The sequence below is a fragment of the Pyrenophora tritici-repentis genome, chromosome 8 (assembly GCF_003171515.1).
Source record: "Pyrenophora tritici-repentis strain M4 chromosome 8, whole genome shotgun sequence".
Classification (NCBI taxonomy): domain Eukaryota; kingdom Fungi; phylum Ascomycota; class Dothideomycetes; order Pleosporales; family Pleosporaceae; genus Pyrenophora; species Pyrenophora tritici-repentis.
The window spans coordinates 878,897-899,110 of record NC_089397.1 but is presented as its reverse complement, the minus strand read 5'-3'; the positions used below and the strand labels follow the sequence as shown (position 1 = coordinate 899,110).

Sequence of the window (20,214 nt, the reverse complement as noted above, 5' to 3'; positions counted from 1 at the left end):
TACCGTTGACGTCGACCTCGAAGACAACTTCAAGAACAGCTTCTCCTGCCCTAAGAGGAGGGAGCGGGGCCAAGGTAAACTCTCCCAAGGAAGTATTATCTTCGCAATTCACGCGCTCACCCTGGAAAACAGGAAACTGAACAGTTTGTTGGTTATCAAAGCGCTAGTTAGTATAGATCGCACAAGAATGGGAATGGGTGTACTAACCTGCAACAGTGGTGAAGGTCCTCTTCTTGATAGTCGGGACAGTTTGTCCACGGGGAACGACAGGAGCAAAGATGTTGCCCTCCATGGCTACACCAAGGGAAAGAGGAACAACATCAAGGAGGAGAAGGTCAGCTGTCTCCGCCGAGGTGGCCTTTCCGGAGAGGATACCGGCCTGGACGGCAGCACCGTATGCGACAGCCTCATCAGGGTTGATGCTCTTCTCGAGCTTCTTGCCGTTGAAGTAGTCGCTGAGGAGCTTCTGGATCTTGGGAATACGGGTAGAACCACCAACAAGGACGATCTCGTCAACCTTGTCCTTGGCAATGTTAGCATCCTTGAGAACCTGGGCGACAGGGTCCAGAGTGCCAGCAAAGGCCTTCTGGTTCAAGTCCTCGAAACGAGCACGGGTGATGTTGGCGTTGAAGTCCTCACCGTCGAACAGCGAGTCGATCTCAACGGTGGTCTGGGTAGCGTTGGAGAGAGTACGCTTGGCACGCTCGCAAGCAGTTCGGAGACGACGAAGGGCACGGGCATCGCCAGAGATGTCTATTTAGATCATTGTCAGCGCCTGGGTGACGTAAGATGTCGCGAGTTGTGCGGAGACTCACCCTTGCTGGTCTTCTTAGTGAACTCCTTCTTGAAGTGGTCAAGGAGGTTCGTGTCAAAATCTTGACCTCCGAGATGGGTGCTGGAATTCATCAGTATTGAGTTGTACAAGCGCTTGATATGACTTACTCTCCAGCGGTTGCCTTGACGGTGAAGACGCCACCCTGGATGTGAAGAAGAGACACATCGAAGGTACCGCCACCAAGGTCGTAGATAAGGACATTCCTCTCCTTGTCGGACTTTCCGGAACCGAGACCGTAGGCGATAGCGGCGGCGGTGGGCTCGTTGATGATACGGAGGACGTTCAGGCCAGCAATGGCACCGGCGTCCTTGGTGGCTTGACGCTGGTTGTCGTTGAAGTAGGCGGGGACGGTGATGACGGCCTTCTCGACCTTCATGCCGAGCTTGGTCTCAGCGACCTCCTTCATCTGTGGGGTGTTAGTTGCTACCCCGCGATCTTCTTTGTGCGAGTGCGCAATCATACCTTGACGAGAACCATGGCGGAGATCTCCTGGGGAGAGAACTGCTTCTTCTCGCCGAGGTACTCAACCTCAACGAGGGGGCTGCCGTTCTGGTCGACGACCTTGAATGGCCATGACTTGATGTCCTTTGTGACAGTCTCGTCCTCAAATCGGCGACCAATAAGACGCCTGCAGAAGTCAGCTCACTGCCCACATGTGCGACACATGTTTGCATTGACTCACTTGACATCGAAGACAGTGTTCTCGGGGTTCATAGCAGCCTGGTTCTTGGCCGCCTCTCCGATCAGACGCTCCTCGCTAGTGAAGGAGACGAACGAGGGAGTGGTGAAGCTACCCTGCTCGTTGGCAACTGTAGACAAGCACTGTTAGGGAATCCATTATCGCGAGGATAGATCAAGAGATGCGCATACTGATCTCGACATTGGTGCCCTCGTAGTTGGCAACGCAAGAGTAGGTCGTGCCTGATATTATTGTTAGCACATCCCACTGTGGGGTAATTTCGCGAGTGTTTGCGCACCAAGATCGATGCCAATGGCACCCTCGTAGACTTCGTCGCTCATATTTGCGGTATGTGTAGAAAGAACAACCTGAAAATTGAAGAGCAGGAAGGTGTTGGAGAGAAAGAGAAAAGAAGGTTGGGAATCTTTTTCGCGCTTGCTTAAAGGCGAGCGAACAGAGAAAAATTGGCCTGGCAGGGATCGCTCGTAGTGTCGAAAACGGCGCTAGGCCAACTCGGTTAACCCAATTCGCCGGCGCTTATCGATACTCTCGAAAAACACCACCCCAGCCGGAGCTGATTTCAGATATGCCGGCTGACTCTCTGATTTTGGGTGTGAGATGATGTGACACTGAAAGAGGCGAGCTAGATCGGTTACAGGTCGTCATGTCGCTACTTTAGAAGGACAGGCACGGCTATGTCTTTTGATGGTGACAGGAAAAAAAAATGTTGCCTTTAGTCGCCACATGAAGCTACCACGTGAATCTTACTGCAGTATTTCATTCAAGATTCCGGAGTTCCTGTCGCAGATGTAATCAACAAAAAGAGACTAATACATTCTGGTGACGCTGTACCCAGGCACCAAATTGGATGTCATACACTGGACACATCTGTGTAACCCTGTCACGACTTGACGCCGACGACATGTAATTTGCAAAAGCCGATTTCTTGCTTACCGGGAAAACGCATCCCTACCTAGACCTACCCCATTGAGGCAATCCCTGACTAGTGCGTAGGAGCACTCAAGCTTTGCTCGCCAAGGAAAGAATTGGATTTCTGCACGTACCCAAAACACCCGGGTGACATGAAATACTTAACATACTATTGTAAAAAGGTCACTGTAGGCGCTAGACACACCTGTTAGGTGCTTACCCATACTGTCAAGTACCTAACATTGCCCAGGTGAAAGTAAGGTTGAAGTTCCAAGTCACATAATTGTCAAGTATTCTTAGCAGAAAAGATTCTCTTTAATCCTCTTGTCTACACTAATTTCAGTTGTCACACTTTCAGCCCAAGCCTCAAGACATGATGATCAGGAACAGGACAGCGACATCACACGGATCCCTACGCTTCCCATCAGACCAGCACACCTACTCATGATTATTCCAGTCTTCTCCTGCTCCACATCTTGTCCCCATCCCCTCACAAAACTGCCCCTTCCTCAATCTCTCCGTCCACCACAAGTCGTTGCACATATCAATAATGGTTTGCCAGTACCATCTTCTTTAAATCAGGGAACAGTCCATCATTATAAGCACCCTGCCTATGTCTACACCCATCCTTATTCGTCCAGCTCATCCCCTCAAACCATTTACTACCACTGAACTCATTTTTTTATTCCTAAACACCATACAGGCGTTCCAGGCCGCGTCTTCAGTAGAAAAGGGCTCAAAATCTACCACACAGGTGCCACAGGCGTGGATGGCGAGGTACATAGTCTCGTGAGCAGCCCCATGGCTGTTGCTGCGGTCGAGTGACTTATTCTTAATTATAATTTCTCCGTCTTCGGAATCGTATCTGCACCAGTTAAGCTTGGTAGGACGTGGAGATAGATTTTCGACTGCGGCGATGGCTGACTGGTAAGTGAAGAAGGCACCGAGGACGCGAGGCGATTTGGCGCCGAACACGTCAACGTCATAGGTGACTATGTAGAGTAATTGGTATGTTGTCATGGCGTAGGTTGAACATATGATCAAAAGAGGTAGTGAGAGATGCTTCCTTTGTTATTTCTTGGAAAAAGTCTGTTTGATGGTTATATGCATGTGATTAGACATATTTGATATTGTCACGCATTCTGGGAATATGCATCACACAGCATGCGGTACAGTGTGTTTGCCGCATCACAACATGGACAAGGCAATCAGCATTGAATAAATAGTTTATTTTTGCAGATTTATCTTAACTACATCGTGCAATAAAAGCACGGCCCACTTGGGTACGTTTCTTTTCTCGTCTTAATGCTGTCCGCGCATGCCTGAACGCCAAACTCTTTCCACCGGAATCGTAATGCACGTTAGAACGCCATAAAACCATTTATGTCAAATCACGATGCCATCACTCAAGCCTCCTTAAAGATAAGATAGAATCTTCACACCTTCTCGTCATGGAAGACGAAGCTGATATCCCTCGGCCTCTGCGTATTGTACCTTACAAAGTTTTCATCGCCTGTTGGCCTTTCCTTCTTGGTATTGCTTGTAAGCATACTCTGTATGCTCACACATACACTCTCCACGTTGTGAACCGGAGACCAACCTGCACGGTCGAGCAGGTCGAGGCAGATGATGCCATTGGAGTAGATATGCGGGTGCCAGGGGATGGGGTGGGTCTCGTCGCGCACGAATACTACTTCGGGAGCCTATTTGAAATGTCAGCCAGTTCTTCAAATAGTAGGTTTTGGTGATTGGACATGCTTACTTCGATGGGGTACTGTTGACTGAAACAGAACTTCAGCCTGTAGGTTTCGCCTTGGTAGATTGGGTTGGAGTCGAGGACTTGAATGTCCATGAGCCAGGTTTGGAAGTCATCGGCTTGAATGAGCGTTATGCCTGGCGGTAGCTTCTCGTGCATCTATTGCTAACATCAGCCAGAATCTCCCATCAACACATGTCGTTGTCTGCTTCTCTAGGTTATCGACTGCGACGCCTCTCGAGAAAGGACTGGGATGGTGGAAGTCGGGATGCAATGAACGGGAGAATAATTGTACCTTCGATAGCTCCTATCAAATTGTTAGCTTTGCTTTATTCTACAAATGTACTACTGCACCAAAGGCAAAAGTCCTGGAAAGAAAATGTGCAAGCATACCTTGCCTAACCGCTTTGACGCGAACATGTTGTACTGAGAAGTGCTTCTCCTTTTTAGTAATATCAAGCTCTTCGTAAAGATTAGAGGGGTGCTCCAAGTTAATGAGCGTTGCACAGGCCTGGGTAAAGGCCGTGGCTGTCTGTTGCTTATAAGGAAGCGATCCAGCACGCGGGGGAGGGGCAGTTGGACCTGGCAGCGGTTGCCGTTATTAGATCAGAAGTCAGGGCCGTATGGAAAGAGCGACTATATATGTAAAGGTTTCACGATAGAGCCAAATACAGGGTCGTGGACGTTTGCGCGATTGCTCGGCAATCGGCTTCTTGATTCGATGTTGAGTGACGCGGGCTGGTGACGCAGGACCAGATGCGCCTAGCCAAATTGGAGCACTCCCGAGTACATATACGTACGCGGGTTGACACGTGATTGACAGATGATCCAATAATGTCCACGATTAGTGTAGTAGGTATAGGCTTACACCTGGGTGTCATAAAACACTTAACATACCAGTGTACATAGGCCACTGTAGTCGCTAGGCACGCCTATTAGGTGCTTACTCCACATTGTCAAGGATTTTGTGATACCCAGGTGCTTATATTTGCATGTGTAGTATTTGTCAAATGTAGCATGTCTCATTCCCATGATATCTTTGCGCGCCATACGCCGCACCCAAAGCTTTTCCAGCCGAGTTGTAAACAAACACGCTGCATATCATACTGTAGCACAGTGATGAACGCTACGAACGCAGTACAATGACAGAAAGAAAGCGCTTAACAGAATTAGCTGTAACATTAAGAGTAGAATGCGCCCTTCTGGAAACTCTCCACACCCATATCGCCCGCTTTGCTCTCAACCTTGGGTCCGACCTTGTCTGACACCTTACTCTCAACCATCGTAGCAGTCCGATTCGGTGCGCTGCTGCTTGTCATCGTTTGTGTTCTGCTGCCAGCTAGGCTTCCGCTTGGGCTTCCATTCGTGATTTGTGCAGGTGTCTTCCGCTGAATGGTCTCTAAATAGATACCGGGTAGATAACCCATGCGCCCGTCTCTTGAGCGGCACTTCCACCATTCCGATGCATTGCCCATAGGGTCGCTCTTGCTGAGTACAGCAACCATATCCCCCTTCTTTACTGACAGATCCATGCCTTGCATATTGGCGTTGGGAGTGAAGTCGTATAGCGCACGGCAAAACTCGAGCTTGTTAGGATCGAGCGGTTGACCGGCTTGAGGATTCTCCAGCATCTTTCGTTGTTCCTCCGCTTCTTGTGATCGTGCAAGTGCCTTGATAAGTTTGCCCATGAGGTATGGTAGACCGAAAACGGCAAGCATGAAAACAATGAATGGCTTCTTGGATGGTTTCGCGGGTGCTGGTGAGCCGTCAGGCATACGTCCGTTGAAGGCTGCGAAGCTCGCAGGTGTGAGAGCGGTTGCGTCGGCTGGTAGGGGCCGCCCGGTGAGTTTTGCAATGGCAGTCCTAATCCATCGCATCACGGTATAGATGCCCAATACTGAGCCGAGTGTTTGTCGCAGGTTTCCGAACTGTTCTGCGACCGATACCATGGCTATGAAATGTTAGCGGTTGATGCACAGTGGTTAGGAGGTACACGTACCAAAGAAGGACGAGTGTGTCGCCATATATGTGCTTTGCAACATCTGCGCAAAACCTCCAAATGCGCCGACTATGTTCTCAATCAATTGGAACGTTGCTGCCGTGCTCTGGCTGAACGACTGTGTGAGGCTGCTGTTTGGATCTCCGGGCATACCTCCCATGCCGCCGTACATGCCACCCATACCCATGCCCATGCCCCCCATGCCCCCATACATGCCTCCCATTCCGCCCATACCGCCGTACATGGAGCCGTAGCCTCCACCCATGCTGGAATATGGCGAACTGTAGCTGTTCATACCGCCGTAGCCGGTGCTGTAGGGCGAACCGTAGCGGTTGTTCATGGATGAGTAATTGGTCGCGTTGCGGTTCGCGACTGTGCTTAAGGAATCGGGTACGGATGGTAATGGAGGCGCGTTCGAGGACATTGTTGATGTCGCACTTGGCGTTGTGCTGCTATTCGATCCCGTGAGTCCTGCGCGGCTGTTAGTCGCGGCTGCTGCTGACATGCCGGATGGGAGGCGCAACTGACCGACCGAGGCACTTGTAGCACCTCCGCTGGTTTCCCATGGCTTTGGCGGTGATGGCGACGACATGCTGCCCTGGCTGCCTCTCCCGCGCTTCTATGCGCAACTGAACTCCCGTTAACGAAAGAGCGTGGTGAAAGTCGTCAAATTTGGTGTTTTGCGGATGTCAAGAGGCTGTCGGGCGATTGGCGGCGATTCGATGGAAGCAACTTCTTGCGGGGAACCAGACGCCGGCCGGGATCGTAATTATTGAAGAGGCGGATCCGCGTTGTCACGTTCCGCACGGGCGAGCAGCGTCGTAGAAGAAAAAGAAAGGGCGTAAAGACGTGCGCGGAAGATGGCAATAATGCGGATGAGGAGGGAGAAGTCGATACCGTCGGCGGCAATGCGGCTGGTCTTTCACGAGTGCTGAGTCGCGACAGACCTCGGTTTCTTGACCTCGCTTTGGCAAGCCCAACCGTCGAGCAATCACAAGCCAGCCACTTTGCCACCCCAGTCTTCATTATCGGCCCACTCCGTCATCTCGTGCATCTCCGCTACAAACAGATATTCTTTCACGCTTTATCCCTACCTATATCCCTACCTGTCACGATGATGGTTCGCGATTTTATTGACCCGGTCTAAACCTCGGATACTCAACGGCATCTGTGCTTTTTCAACAACATCACTCATACCCTTGTTCTTTGACGACGAACATGTCGCATTTCATATATGCTTGCTAACCACGTTACTACATAGAATATCTACTCATAAATACAAACATGATAAAATCTCCAATAAGTGTCTCTCCTCACTTCCCGATAGGAAACAGCGAATGTGTCCAGCTATCCGGGTCGTACGCCACCAGTTTCTTGATCGCATCATCCGTCATGCTCTCTGAAAAGTCAAACCTGTCATCCAGCACCATCGCCGTAATATGTGGATAATGCCACACGACTGCAAACTTCATCGTCTTCCCAATCGGCCTCTTGAAGTAGTTTGAATCACCCCCTTCCAGATTGCCTTGCCGGTGCATCGTCGATTTTGCGCGTTCAGCCCCCTTGCTGAGCAATTCAAATGCGTCAAACTCGCCGCAGCCGGTTGACCAGCAGGAGCAGGGGATGTTGTTGCGGTCGTTTCCGTACTGGAGGACACGGGGGATTGCAGCATTGAGGAACCAGTATGCCGGGGCGTCGGAGAGCAGCCCTTGGTCGGTGCCGCGATTAGGGTAGTGGTCCATTTGAAACTCAATGAAAAAAGCTTTTGAAGAGCCCGACCACCCATCTACGGCATGTTAGGTTGGTCAGAGCTTGGGTGGTAGATAGACGTACAATGAGCAGTCGCGTTCGGCCTCCAGTATGGACAGTTCCCATCGCACGCTTTATTCGAGAAGACTATGATTTCGTATTCAGACGTGAGAATCTTACCATTGAAAGGTAGACTCTGTGCTGCTACGGTAGTGCCTTGTGAGTTGACGTAGCTAAGTGAATTTCCGAATGCACTGAACCGTGTCAGCTTCACGAACCATTAACAAATAGATGAACATACTAATCAAACGTGCCAGACTTGGCCGGGTCTCCTAAATTGGCTTGAAAGCTAATTCCAGTTGCTTTCGCAGGTGATGCCGATGTGTAGTATGCAACTCGACTCCAGTTGGAGCCTTGCCTCTTCTCAACCGGTACCGTAGCCTTGATGGGGGAAGGTTTGGGAATGACAAACGTCTGGCCATTTGGGCGCTCAAACACTGGATCGTGTTCGTCGTCTTTGTCGTTGTCTTCATTGCAAGGACAGTCTGGTTTTGACGACGTAGGTGTAGTCTTATTTATCGCAACACCTAAACATTCTCGCTTCTCGATCGCTCGATGATGATTGTAGAATGGCACCGTAGTCCGCTTCCGCAGAAAGTGTGCCTCGCTGGGAAGTAGATATACCGCAAGCTGGGAAACGTTCATCGGTCCGCGTAGATGCATCGACACCTGATACTGTTAGTACCTCTGTAGAGAGACCCTGCATGAGCTGTACCTGTCCAAACAGTGGAGCGAGTGGTCCTACGCTCGGGTACTTGACGCGCTCATGATTGCATATTCCAGTACGGGGGTCGACAACGACGGTACGGTTGTATGCGCCAGGCTGGCTGATGTTGTGGTACGTGATAGCTGAGACTTCGGAGCAGTACTAATTGCCATCGGGGTCTAACTTAGCGGTACCACCGCATAGCTGTCTGGATGTCTTGCTGTACGCCAAGGGAAGGAGGAGGACTGCGCTGAGTATTGTATGCTTCATGTCGAATGATTGAGAAGGGTTGTTGTTTGAGCAATGGAACGTGAAGTAACGTATGCAGCGTAAAAGTTTGGAGTAGTCGAGATGGAAACGTGCATTGTATGTGAAGAACTATATAGCTGGCATGTGGCCCGAGCGAAGAACTTGGGAAAGCGCACCCATGTCGGTAAACTGGGAGAAGCAACCTTGCGACTTGTGGCATGTGCAACCACGAGATCACAAAATGAGAAACCCTTCTGAAATTTCTACCCCGGAGACTAGGCTCCACCTGATATCGGATCAACCAAGATGATAATCTATTGGTGATATCTGTTATCTGCTTTCAGTCAGTCCATGTTGCTTTTCAACAAATTATAAGACGAGAAAGTAGAAGGAACGCATTTCAGAAAGTCAAGTTGAATGCACCGGCGAAGCCCGTGAAGACCCGCCTAAAATAAGAGGTACCAGAAAATAGTAATGAAGTTCATCATTATGCGATGGTGAGAGCGATGGAGTAATGGAGCAACATACCTTGAGTATCAGATACAGGCGTGAACAAGCAAAGTACGCGACCTACAGAAGCCTCATCTAGCTCCGACAAAGGTAGTCGCGTTGCCCGTGTTTTCACGCGTAGGTGTGAGGAGGCAAGGTCGATGGTCGCAGACTTTTTGTCAAGTCGGAGCTTTGACGCTAGTGACGCACGGTCCACCACACACCTAGCCGAGCCGCGACAAATTGCTGCTCTATCGCGAACTTCGCATCCACGACTTCAAGCCCACCACTCGCTCCCGTACTAACCGATCAGCTCACCGTCCGGTACAATCATCCAAAATGGGTCGTCTTCACAGCAACGGAAAGGGCATATCAGCCTCTGCCATCCCCTACTCCCGCAACCCCCCTGCGTGGTTGAAGACCACCCCCGAGCAGGTTGTCGACCAGATCTGCAAGCTCGCAAAGAAGGGCGCTACCCCCAGCCAGTAAGGGAAACCGAGTTGCAGAGAAATTGAAGTTTGTTCTGACGGAATTGCAGGATTGGTGAGATCCTCAGGGACAGCCACGGTGTTGCCCAGGTCAAGGTCGTCACCGGCAACAAGATCCTCCGTATCCTCAAGTCGAACGGTACGATTACCTCCTACACATGAAAGCGCACGTCGAAACAGCTCTGCCTCTTTGCAGGCATCTGCGCGCTATATAAATATGCATTTGTTGGTCTAGGCTAACATTTTGCGTTCAAAGGCCTCAGCCCCGACATCCCAGAGGACCTCTACATGCTCATCAAGAAGGCCGTCGCCGTCCGCAAGCACCTCCAGACCAACCGCAAGGACAAGGACGGAAAGTTCCGTCTCATTCTCATCGAGTCCCGTATCCACCGTGTAAGTTGCATCCGATGTATACATGAAGCCAGCGCTAATTTTTCGAAGCTCTCCCGTTACTACAAGACCGTCGGTGCCCTCCCCCCTACCTGGAGGTACGAGAGCGCCACCGCCTCTACCATGGTCGCATAAGCAGATTCAGGATTGGCGTGGCTGGTAGTCATTGTAGAAGACATTTAAGAGGAGTTTCACGGGCATGGATGCTTGCTTTACGGATACCTAGCAGGATCACGATATGGAATGAATCAAAAGCATCACCTCGAATTGAATATACCCCATCTGCATTCGAAGTGGTTACTTGTGTTTGTCTGCTTGATATGATGTGATTCGGTCATTTATACTTGTCTCCAGCCACTACGTTTCATGCCCCACTTGTCACAGTAAAACTTAACTTCACAGCGGACTAAAGACAAGTGATTTCCCCTTTTGTGATCAAGCACTTGGGAGGTTGCTGATATTACCCAAGTCAAGTCAGGCAATGGAGGCAAAGTTATGTCAGAGCAAAAAGGCAGTCAACACACTCAATCAAGGTTAACGAAATCAATTTCTCTAAACAGTCTACCACTCTACCTGCAGGATTGTAGGCAGGAGTCGCCTCTTTTCACCCTTGTCCCCTCTTGTCTAGACCCATCTATCCTTTTCTCTAAATCTTTCTACCCCATGCATCCACAGCCCTTTTCTAGCAGGTGCAAGGGCCGCCAACAGCGCAGCAGGTAGTGCAGTCTGAGCCATCGCCAAAGCCGCAGCTGGCAGTGCACAAGAAGCAGGCGGTCGACTCTTTCCTGGCGACGACGTGGGCGAGAGCGGCCGGTTTGACGGCGTGGTCGGGCTCGGTGACAACTGGGGCTGGGGCGGCGTTGCGTGGGACTTCAGTGGCGACAGCGGCGTATGTGGTGAGCATGAAGGTGGCGGTAGCGATGATGGTGGAGACTTTGGGTTATTTGTTAGTAAAGGATGAGGGGGAAAAGAGTGAGAAGAATGAGAAGTAGGTGGATAAGGAGAGGTACTTACAATGCATGTTGATAGTTGATTGGACTTGAAAGCTGTCAAAGCTGTTTGATTGAAGTGAAGTAGTAGTGGTAGTGTAGAGAAGACTGAGTTGCTGTTGATGATGTTCTATGTCCCCCACGCCATGCCCATCTCTTTATACACATTTGCTCCTCCTTCCATCTTTCCCCTTCTCGAAGCTCCATCGAACCGTCTACCCAAACCCGACCAGGTTCACCTGAATAACTATTTGCGGCATTTACAGTGGGGACACTATAGAAGGTGGAAGCTATACTTTGCCCTGTCTTTTTGCCTAAGGTGTCGTTCGTATCCCCGAACACATTGTGACAAATTTTTCAATGCGCGCTACTATGGTGCAGCGCGACGTCAGGATTTCGGGCTCCTCATTATCCGACACAGGCGTGCTCGTGACAGCTGTAGAAACAACAAACAAAGTTAGAAATGAGATTGACAGTACTTTGGGATAAGTGATGGGCCATGCTTGCTGTGTCGTGTCGTTGATGTGTTTCTTCCTCGCGCCAGTAGAAATGGAAACTGCCACTCCTGTTTGCATCGCGAAAGCAAGGGACCAAAAGGGGCCGTGTTTGTAGTTGTTGTCGCCATGTTCAAAGCTGGGATAGTGTCATTGTGGGGGCGCTGGCGTATCGTTGCTTCATGTAGGACTGACATGATGACAGGAAACGTTATAGGACAATGTCAATGAGATATTACGGCTGTTTCCCAGCAGGAAGAAATGAACAATACCCTGGGGAAATAATGAAAGGATACTCATGCGTTTAGGTAAAATATTACTAGAATATCATGGGTATATGTGCGAACGCTGGTGTATCGTGGCCTGGCATCTGAGGAGATGCTATTCGATCGCGCCTGTGGCCTCTTCCAAAGGTGTTGGGGCAGACACCGCGCTTTTCCTAACGCCAACCATGCTGCTTGTTACGTCCATGTCCTATTCTGCTCTTTGTAAAAGGACTGATGCGTACATCACTTCTTCTCCATGCGTTGTTGTTCTCCATACAATTTCCACTCCGCCACCATCTTCCAGATCTCTCCCTTATCTCTCTCTCTCAAGGCCCCTCAATTTCTGCACTCTTATTCGCCAAGAACTCACTCAACCACTTGAGCGGCTTGTCTGGCTCCGTCGTCGCAAGATGCTTCATCGCCTCAAGTAAGTGTGGCGTCACATGCTGATTCAAATACACTCTCGTCGGGCTGCCGTGCGGGATCGGCTGCGTAGGCGCTTGAGCGGGTGGATGCGGCGAGTTTCGCGATGATGCTGGCGTGGGCGTTGGCGCAGTAGGAAGTGTGGGTGCAGATGGTGCTGCTGGGGGAGGGGCTTGCGAAGGTGTTGGGGGTTGTGTTTGCACAGTAGGTTGGAGGGAGGGCGCTGCGGAATCGGTTGTAGGCTAAGGGGATGTCAGCTCTGAGAGCACTTTATAAGCGCTTTGTTTGCCTACTTGTGAGTCTGCCATTTCTACGTCTGTGGAAGGCTGTTCTGCGGGCGCTTGTTGTGTCATGCCATTCATGAGCGCAGGGTCGATGTCGATGTCTTGCACCGTGTTGCTCGGCGAAGGTTCAGCCATGTTTATGACAATTCAATCGTGGATGCTGATGATATTTGCGCGTATCTGCACAGTTCTAATTGAATGTATCGCGTTTGTGGTGGGTGGACGAGAGATGTGATGTTCTTGGAAGTAAAGTTGACGATAGCTTGAGTCTCGAGCGCGATGGAGGCTAACTAGGTAGCCTCGGCCCTTGCACCTCGCAAAATGATCATTCCCTTTACGACCTCTATTTATCATGCAGAGATCTTGGAACCAAACATTTGCATGCAAAAGCAAGTGGTATGAATTGCTATCTTACAAAGGTCGGTCGTCTATTAAGAATCGAAAAACTAAAAGCCAAAAAACCAACAATCCAAAAAACGCCGTGCTACATAAATGCATCCATCACCTCATCCACTACGTTGTTTCTGCCGTCAAACTTCGTGCTAATGCCTATAGATAGGCTCATGTTCCATACAATTCGTCGATGTAGCCTTCAACAGCGCTTCATATGCAGTTGTTCAACATGTCGCGACCATGCGGACAACATAAATCAAAATCGCAATAGCCAATAATCAAGAACATGCAACTTAAGAAAAGGACATACCCCCTGGGACGACCCAGGTACACCATTACACTCTCCTTTGTACTACTATTGCGTCTCTTATCGGAATCGGCGATCGGCTGAGTACGGCACATTCGTCGAAACACCCGTCTTCATGTCATCATTCGTCGTAATAATACTGGCCGTGTCCCAAGTTCCGGCGACTGAGACAGGGGGGCTAGTCTTCCTTCTCAAGCTCTTGGGCCTCTCGGGTCTCTCGGGCTTCGCAGACCTTTCAGTCTGGTAGGGCACATTGGTGGATACGGTCGTAGCTGGACCGTTGTTCGCGTGAGTGATTTCACTGCTCGTGTCCCAAGTGCCGGAGTCGGAACCGCCGTCATCGGAGTAACTGTTCTCCATCCTCAGCCTTTCAAAAGGCCCCTTTTCAACATGCCCACCTGGGTAAGGGACATTGGTCGATACTGTAGTGGGAGGAGGTCGATGCGTGACCTCGCTGCTAGTGTCCCAAGTACCAGCATCAGAGACACTTCTCAGTCGTCTGATCTGTCGAGGTAGCTCGGCCGGGTACGGCACATTGGTCGACACCGTCGTTGGTGGAGCATGATGAGTCACCTCACTGGCAGTATCCCACGTCCCAGCATCTGAGACGCTCAGCCTTCTCAGTTGTCGCGGTAACTGGGATGGATAAGGAACGTTGGTCGAGACGGTCGTAGGGGGTGCACGAGGGGCCGTCGTCACCTCACTGTCTGTGTCCCATGTACCAGCGTCGGAGACACTCATTCGTCTCGCCTCACGAGGTCGCTCGGTGGAATAGGGAACGTTGGTTGATACAGTTGTAGCAGGACCACGCTGAGTAATCTCACTGCTCGTGTCCCAGGTAGCGTTGTCGGCAATCCAAGTATCATCATCGGCGATGCTTCTCTCTCGTCTCAGATGCCTCAACTCCCACGGATGCTCCTCGGGATACTCCATTGGATAAGGAACATTAGTAGAGACGGTGGTAGGAGGTGCACGATGCGTGACCTCGCTGGCAGTGTCCCACGTTCCAGCGACGGAGATACTGGGCTGCCTTCGGAGATCCTTCGACTCTCTCTTCACCTCCTTTGAGTCCCGCCTTGAGTGTTGAGGGGTTGGATAGGGTACGTTTGTTGAGATTGTAGTAGGTGCGAAATCCTCGTTGGTGATGACGCTGTTTGTATCCCATGTTGCGTTGTCCGGGAAACTCTTCTGCCTCTTCAGCTCTCGCGACTCCCTCTTTGACTCTCTCGACTCCCTGGACTCTCTTGAAGATGTCGTGTTGCTCCTATCCTTCCTCCTCTCACTCCTCTCGCTTCTTTCGCTCCTTTCACTCTTGCTCGAGTTCTTGGTACTGCCGTTTGTGCTTTGCCCGGCGAATGGACTGTTGGGGTACAAGGCCTTCATGGCAGCGCCGCGACTCTCCCACAAGTAGCGAGCCTTGTCGAGCGTAGTACGCTGCTCAGTTTTATCCGAGCGGTCACTCTTCTCCGTGCGACTCGTACGATCACTCTTATCAGTACGCTCGGTATCAGCCGACTTATGGGTGCGTACACTTGCAGCATAGCTCTTTCGGCGGGCCGAGTCCGGTCGTTCAGGTATATCCTCTTCAATGGGATGGTCCACGAACCGGCGAGTGTGCGTGGACCGACGACGTGAGTGCGATATCGGTGTAGTCGGCGTGCGTTGAGGCAGCAGGCTTTCGATATCGTCTATAGCGTCAAAGACCTCAGTCACCGCATCTGTGGGTGTGGGTGGGCCGGAGCTAGAATTCGCGTCTGCATCTTGGACAGTGTCCTGAGTCGTAGTGCGAGAGAAGGATGGGGGCAGGATTGCGCTTTCTGTTGATGTCTGATGACGGAGAGCCTCTACCCATGTTGCAGCGGGCAACGGGATTTCGGGTTTCGATGATGGCTTTGGTGGCAGCGGTGGACCCTTCCTCCGTGCAGTTGGCGCTTGTGAGGGAGCCAGACTCTCGACGGGCATACCAATAAAGTTTCTCGGCGACGTGAATACGGACGTCGGAGGAGCCATTGGGCGCGTGTAGGCGGAGGGTGGAGTAAAGTCAGATCTGCCGCCAGGAGCATGGTTGGAAAAGGGTAAAGATGCCCGCTTGATGCGCGAGGACGTCTCTGGGCCCTTTTCAGCCATATTCGTCTCGGTCTTGGTCGGCGATCGAGGACTGGGAGGAACGGGGGGAGATGGCGGCGCGTCTCGGGGGGGAGGGCATGCCTGTGATAGCAAAGTGTCAGTCAAAGAACTCGATGAATACCTTATCTTGCGTAGGGCTCGGGTGCCTCGGGAAGTTCAGCGACCAAATGAGGCTCGGGATTATCGTGAAGGGTTTTGGGATAAAGTAAACACATGCGGGTCGTGTTACATACCGGCGGCGGAAACTTGCCCTCGTCAGTCGGACTCGTTAATGCAGTGGTATGGGAAGGCAGACCAGCAGATTTGAGTTCCTCCATCCTTTTCACAACCGGCTCTGCATCACTATACAAAGCGAGTCCATGATGGAACACGCAGCCTTCGTCGCGGCTCTCTCCGTTGTTCTGGAAATTCTCGTGCTTTGCATCTCGATAGATGACAGGGAACATCCTGAGCAGCAGTTGTGGCTGCGACCCTTCTGGAAGTTCGACTTCTGCAGTACCTTCTGGCGTGTAAGCTGGCCAATACTCATTACTCGTGAACTGGTGTTCTTCATCCTGTAGGGCAGGCATGGCCGCGATGATCATCTCACGCTCGAGGCGGGCAAATCTCCATGTCTCAGCAGCGAGCTTCACGATGCGCTTCACGGAAATCTTGATGCCCTCCTCCTCTTTCGGGTCCGCAAAGTGTTTGATAGCGTTGACAATTTCTTCAACAACCGTTCCTGCAGCAGTATTGATGCGCTGCTTTGCGCCGGAGCTTGTGAATGCAGCAAGAAGGGTCTGTTGTCGCCAGATCGCTTCCTTTCGAGTGCTCTTGTCACGGATGTGGTGGCTCATGGAAGTGAACAACGAGTCGGCTTTGTCGTAGCGGCGACCGAGACTGAACAGGAATGGACCGAAAACGCGATAGGTGATGAGCTTTGCCACTGTATGGACTACATATGCCACTCGAACTTGTCTGTGAAGATCTGGTCAGTAGCTGGAGTTTCATTTGCAATGGGTTTGCTCACCGAGAGGCTATAGTATCCCCAAGGAACGATGGAAGGTTGGACGGCACCTGCGCAAGATCGTCCACCGGCGGCCGTACGGGAAGATGAACGAAGTGGGCGGTAGCTAGATCGATGATTTGGTTCTGAAGCTGTGCAAAGGATACCAGACTGGAGACAGCAATGTTAGCAGATAGCTCTATGTGGAACAAGGCAAAGGGGAAAGCGTGAATGGGCCGAAAACAAACATTGTATTACGGAACTGGTGAACGCTAACGACAGTGTATGGCGATACATGATGGCCCCGGCGTAGCTTTACAACCGTCGGCCAAAAGATAGGTTGGAGGTTTCGAGGCGCTTCGCAGTCCCAATCGAGATCTGCGAAGTGTCTCGAAGCCGTCCGGCCTCTACCCCACGCTGGTTGTAGCGCAGCCTCTGCTACCACTACACCGGTATCATGAACACACGCGAACAAAGGAGAATCACTTACTAGTAGTTGTCACCCTTGCTTTTGATCTCGGCGATATCCCCGTAGCATTCCATCATCTTTTCGAGCCTAGACTTCTCAGATTCGAGATTGCTAGCGACGCTCTTGATGATCTCCTTCTCTCTCTGACTCTCAGCCTTGAGTTGGTCGTACTGTTGCAACAGTTCTTCCTTCTCTTCAGCCAGACGATCAGCTCTAGCCGACTCCTCTTCGGCTTTCCTGATGGCATCGTCTCGAGTCTGTTGGTATTTAGAGTCCAAGAGATTGCGCTGCTCTTCCCAGTTCTGCTGGAGACTGTCGCGCTCCTGGATGAGCTCCTGCTCGCGCCTGAGAGCATCTTCGAGCTCGGCCTTGAGCTCGGCAGCTTCGGCAGCTTCCTCTCGTGCTTGATCAGCAGCGGATTCAGCTTGCTTCAGCTTCTTGTCAAACTGGATAGCGAGCGCAATTTTCTCGGCATCGTGTTTCGTGTTGGTGGTGGCCTTCCACTCGTCAAAGTCTCTCCATGCTCTTGCCCTCTCCTCGGCCGTCGTCCTCTCCAAGGTACGGTGCACATCTTCCAGCTCTTTATACCTAGCCTCCCAAGACTTCATCGCTGCATCCAATACCAGCTTGGTCTCTTCAGCCTCTCTCTTATACTTTCTAGTGTCGGCGAGCTGCTCGCGAAGCTCTTTGACCTGCTCTTCCAGGTTACCAATCTGGAGATGTAGTCTGTGTGCCTCGGCAGAATTTCTATTTTCCAAGTCGTAAATCTTCGCCTTTAGCTCACCAATCTCACCATCCTTTGCTCTGAGCTTCTCTTCCTGCTCGGCGCCTGCTCGACGCAGTAAGTCTTCTCTCACACTAAGCTGACTGTGGGTCTCTTTGTAGCGTGCAAGTAGCACGTGCAGGTCTGGGATGGTCGCGGCGATGCGTGAAAATACGTCGCCTGACCCGTCTTCGATTGCGGGTCGACCGTCGGGAGCATGTAAAGGATAATCTCTAGAGCCCGAGGAGTCCTGTCGTCGCGGTGGGCTGCCGTAAGGAGGGTACCCAGGTGGGTATTGGCTCCATGGTTCTTGGTACGGAGAAGAGGAAGAGTGCGACGAAGGGCCGTAAGGATTGGGGTTAGGGGCGGGATAGCCCTGCTGACTCATACCGTAGCCATGATTTGGGTAGTGAGGCGGCTGGGATGGCGGGGCATAGTAGCTTGGGTGATAATTTGGTGGAGGGGCCGGATAGGCTGGTTCGACAGGCACTCGGGACGCGAAACCGCTACGTGGTTGATGTGGGCCCATGTGGGCCCGCGACACTTCATGCGCTTCACCGCTAAATGGACGCCGAGACGCTATCCTAGACTGGACTAGAACGGAGTCGGAATCGTCGTCACTATCGAAAGTCGGGACGTGTCTAGAGGAAAACATGTGGTCAGTAAAGCGTTTATTCGAGTTGCATGAGTAAACTTATGTATCGTGACCAGCTTCGCTTGGTGTGCTGGTTGTGCATGCCCAAGGGATTCCGACCAACGTCAGAGGAAAAATACATGGATATTACATACCTCGGTCGTACTCTGCTCATAGGCGGACTGGGTGCAGGTGGTCTATTATCCTCAATGAGCTGGGATACAGCATAAGGCTTCGGGACATGGTTTGGGCCCGCTTCTTGCCTTCTAAGCTTCGGTGCATGTGGCGCGGCAGATCGATACGATCGGAAGGGTGGATCAAACGTGGCTGAGGTTGGAGAACGGTCGTGCATGCCAGGCACCGCCGAAGAAGGTGACGAACCACGTGCTGGTGATTCCGCTAGTGGTTGCCTCGCACGGGCTGATGCTTGTGGTACCTGGGGTGCTTCTTCCTGGTGTGACGTATGTCGCCATCGTGGCTCTTCGGCAGCTGACCGAGCAGCCTCATCTTGATCAGCCGCTCTTTGGGCATGCTCGTCAGTATCTGGAGCAGCTCGAGCTTCCGTCTCAAGTCCATCGTGCTCTGTTTGGTCATGATGTAGTTGCTCTTGCTCTTGTTGCTCTCGGTTGAGTCGTTCCCGGTCGAGCTGTTCTGCCGCTCTTCGAGCACGGTCGGCCATAGCTGCAGCTTCCATTTCTTCACGTGCTTCTTCTTCTTCACGCCGTTCTTGTTCCATTAGCTCCAAAAGCTTCCTGGCTTCGGCGATCTGCTCCTGTCTTTCTTGCTCAACCATCTCACGGGCTACCCGTTCTTGCTCTAGTCTCTCCGACTCTTTGCGCTCTTCCTCTTCCTTGGCTCTGGTCTCATCTTCAGCCCGTTCGGCAGCTTCCGCGGCTTCGTTAGCTTCCATCTCTTCTTGGGCTTCTCTTACAAGCCGTTCTTGCTCGGACTTCTCCAGGAGCTCTTTAGCTTTAGCCTCTTCAGCCTCTTCAGCCTCTAACCTCTCACGCTCCAACAGTTCTTTAGCTTCAGCTTCAACTGCTTCGGCTTCTAACCTCTCACGCTCGACTCTTTCTAGCTCTTGCCGTTGGGCTTCAGCTTCAGCTTCCGCGGCTATCTTGGCATCATCTTCAAGCTTTTGCTGTTCAAGTCGTTCGTGCTCCAGTGCTTCTGCCTCTGCCTCTGCCTCTGCTGCTGCCTCTGCTGCTGCCTCTGCTGCTGCCTCTGCTGCTGCCTCTGCTGCTGCCTCTGCTGCTGCCTCTGCTGCTGCCTCTGCTGCTGCCTCTGCTGCTGCTGCTGTGGCTGCTGCTGCTACCTCTGCCTCTGCTTCTGCTTCAGCAGCTTGCCGAGCCTCGTCCGTGGTGCTGGGTTCTTCCTCATCCGGTAGAGCAGCAGGTTCCATTGTTGGCTCTGTTTCAGCTTCGACTGGCTCTGCCTCAGGTAAAGGTTCTGAATCGAGAGTTGGCGCGTCTAGCACGGGTGGTAATGATGGCTCGTCTTCTGGCTCTAGTATTGCCGACGCTTCAGCCTCCAAGGGTAGATCCTCAATAGACTCAGGTTCCTCTGACGGTAAGACGGGAGTTTCCTCGGCTGGAGCGTCGTCAATAACCTCGTCGACAACCTCGTCGACAGCCTCAGTCGGTTCGGCTGATTGTGATTCAGGGGCTGTATCGTCTTCAACTGCTTCTGTGGTGGTTGGCGCTACAGGCTCTGCCTCTGGTTGTGGCTCCGGCTCCGGCTCTATTGGTTC

At 51.7% G+C, this 20,214-nt stretch overlaps 10 protein-coding genes across 10 annotated transcripts; 1 reads left to right on the top strand and 9 right to left on the bottom strand.

The window, feature by feature from the left end:
* Window positions 1–202: 202 nt before the first annotated feature.
* Window positions 203–1,549, bottom strand: PtrM4_137980 (uncharacterized protein; the record flags this gene model as incomplete). The annotated part of the gene is made up of 5 exons (XM_001938151.2): window positions 203–753; window positions 816–895; window positions 943–1,241; window positions 1,298–1,463; window positions 1,518–1,549. The coding sequence occupies 5 exons, from the start codon at window positions 1,547–1,549 to the stop codon at window positions 203–205; spliced, it is 1,128 nt and encodes a 375-aa protein (XP_001938186.2).
* Window positions 1,550–1,688: 139 nt separating this feature from the next.
* Window positions 1,689–1,855, bottom strand: PtrM4_137970 (uncharacterized protein; the record flags this gene model as incomplete). The annotated part of the gene is made up of 2 exons (XM_066109363.1): window positions 1,689–1,756; window positions 1,813–1,855. 2 exons carry the CDS (start codon window positions 1,853–1,855, stop codon window positions 1,689–1,691), a joined length of 111 nt encoding a protein of 36 aa, XP_065960285.1.
* A 1,231-nt stretch (window positions 1,856–3,086) lies between these two features.
* On the bottom strand, window positions 3,087–3,464 carry PtrM4_137960 (uncharacterized protein; the record flags this gene model as incomplete). The annotated part of the gene is made up of 1 exon (XM_066109362.1): window positions 3,087–3,464. The coding sequence occupies one exon, from the start codon at window positions 3,462–3,464 to the stop codon at window positions 3,087–3,089; it is 378 nt and encodes a 125-aa protein (XP_065960284.1).
* Window positions 3,465–3,880: 416 nt separating this feature from the next.
* Window positions 3,881–4,359, bottom strand: PtrM4_137950 (Ubiquitin-protein ligase; the record flags this gene model as incomplete). The annotated part of the gene is made up of 2 exons (XM_001938152.2): window positions 3,881–4,147; window positions 4,207–4,359. The coding sequence occupies 2 exons, from the start codon at window positions 4,357–4,359 to the stop codon at window positions 3,881–3,883; spliced, it is 420 nt and encodes a 139-aa protein (XP_001938187.1).
* Window positions 4,360–5,381: 1,022 nt separating this feature from the next.
* PtrM4_137940 (uncharacterized protein) lies at window positions 5,382–6,242 on the bottom strand (the record flags this gene model as incomplete). Its single annotated transcript, XM_001938153.2, has 2 exons — window positions 5,382–6,151; window positions 6,200–6,242. The coding sequence occupies 2 exons, from the start codon at window positions 6,240–6,242 to the stop codon at window positions 5,382–5,384; spliced, it is 813 nt and encodes a 270-aa protein (XP_001938188.2).
* Window positions 6,243–7,512: 1,270 nt separating this feature from the next.
* On the bottom strand, window positions 7,513–8,653 carry PtrM4_137930 (DUF2401 multi-domain protein; the record flags this gene model as incomplete). The annotated part of the gene is made up of 3 exons (XM_066109361.1): window positions 7,513–7,985; window positions 8,033–8,202; window positions 8,250–8,653. The coding sequence occupies 3 exons, from the start codon at window positions 8,651–8,653 to the stop codon at window positions 7,513–7,515; spliced, it is 1,047 nt and encodes a 348-aa protein (XP_065960283.1).
* A 1,138-nt stretch (window positions 8,654–9,791) lies between these two features.
* On the top strand, window positions 9,792–10,465 carry PtrM4_137920 (40S ribosomal protein uS15; the record flags this gene model as incomplete). Its single annotated transcript, XM_001938155.2, has 4 exons — window positions 9,792–9,937; window positions 9,991–10,079; window positions 10,197–10,333; window positions 10,382–10,465. The coding sequence occupies 4 exons, from the start codon at window positions 9,792–9,794 to the stop codon at window positions 10,463–10,465; spliced, it is 456 nt and encodes a 151-aa protein (XP_001938190.1).
* A 547-nt stretch (window positions 10,466–11,012) lies between these two features.
* Window positions 11,013–11,351, bottom strand: PtrM4_137910 (Atrophin-1 multi-domain protein; the record flags this gene model as incomplete). Its single annotated transcript, XM_001938156.1, has 2 exons — window positions 11,013–11,263; window positions 11,345–11,351. 2 exons carry the CDS (start codon window positions 11,349–11,351, stop codon window positions 11,013–11,015), a joined length of 258 nt encoding a protein of 85 aa, XP_001938191.1.
* Window positions 11,352–12,405: 1,054 nt separating this feature from the next.
* On the bottom strand, window positions 12,406–12,921 carry PtrM4_137900 (Dpy-30 multi-domain protein; the record flags this gene model as incomplete). Its single annotated transcript, XM_066109360.1, has 2 exons — window positions 12,406–12,744; window positions 12,796–12,921. The coding sequence occupies 2 exons, from the start codon at window positions 12,919–12,921 to the stop codon at window positions 12,406–12,408; spliced, it is 465 nt and encodes a 154-aa protein (XP_065960282.1).
* A 625-nt stretch (window positions 12,922–13,546) lies between these two features.
* On the bottom strand, window positions 13,547–19,866 carry PtrM4_137890 (Trichoplein multi-domain protein; the record flags this gene model as incomplete). The annotated part of the gene is made up of 5 exons (XM_066109359.1): window positions 13,547–15,694; window positions 15,847–16,570; window positions 16,623–16,769; window positions 17,089–18,471; window positions 18,620–19,866. 5 exons carry the CDS (start codon window positions 19,864–19,866, stop codon window positions 13,547–13,549), a joined length of 5,649 nt encoding a protein of 1,882 aa, XP_065960281.1.
* Between the last annotated feature and the right edge of the window lie 348 nt (window positions 19,867–20,214).